This window comes from Cyprinodon variegatus, unplaced genomic scaffold, assembly GCF_000732505.1.
Source record: "Cyprinodon variegatus isolate N-32 unplaced genomic scaffold, C_variegatus-1.0 Scaffold2042, whole genome shotgun sequence".
NCBI lineage: Eukaryota > Metazoa > Chordata > Actinopteri > Cyprinodontiformes > Cyprinodontidae > Cyprinodon > Cyprinodon variegatus.
Window position 1 is genome coordinate 4,104 of NW_015152495.1, and position 711 is coordinate 4,814.

The following is a 711-nucleotide window of genomic DNA, read 5'->3' on the forward strand; positions in this document are numbered from 1 at the left end:
ATTTCAGATTTAAAGAACTTTCAGAAGTTTGGATTCTGAATCTGAGCGACTTTTCCTTTAAAGGATCCATTTTGATTTTGGACGAGTTCTTCCTCAAGTCGCCGTTACTGAACCCTAAATAAAATATTTTTTACTCATTCAGTTAATCTTAGGTTTGGTTTCTTTCTGCAGGGACACGGCGGGTCAGGAGCGCTTCAGAACCATCACAACTGCCTATTACAGAGGTGCCATGGTAGGCCACGCCCCCTCACCTTTCACCATTGGTCAGTACTTAGAAGTCACTTCCTGTTTGTTTTGTGGCAGGGCATCATGCTGGTTTATGACATCACTAACGAGAGATCCTTCGACAACATACGGAACTGGATACGCAACATAGAGGAGGTAGGCACCGCCACGTCATTACCTTCAGATGATGTCATCAACAGCCTGACCAATCAGGAGACTCGTTTGTTTTCCAGCACGCGTCGGCAGATGTGGAGAAGATGATTCTGGGAAACAAGTGCGACATGAACGACAAGAGACAAGTTTCCAAGGAGAGAGGAGAGAAGGTGGGAGGAGCTTCCTGATCACATGACCACAGATTGATCACATGACCACAGATCGATCACATGACCAGGAACTTATTACAGGAAGTGATTACATGTTGGGTTCCATTACGTACTGCGCTGGGCCGAGTCTGACCGTCCGCTCTACATCCCTCCATCACTATAG

The 711-nt window shown here is 46.3% G+C and overlaps 1 protein-coding gene across 1 annotated transcript in view; it reads left to right on the forward strand.

Annotated features, from left to right (window-relative positions):
* Window positions 1-676, forward strand: part of LOC107105068 (ras-related protein Rab-8A-like) — a gene marked incomplete at its 5' end in the record, with an annotated part of 3,710 nt that extends 3,034 nt beyond the window's left edge. The window contains 3 exons of the mRNA XM_015405184.1: window positions 172-232; window positions 304-381; window positions 459-676. Of these exons, the coding sequence (XP_015260670.1) occupies window positions 172-232; window positions 304-381; window positions 459-566 (247 nt within the window). The remainder of the gene's footprint in view (window positions 1-171; window positions 233-303; window positions 382-458) is intronic.
* Window positions 677-711: the final 35 nt, after the last annotated feature.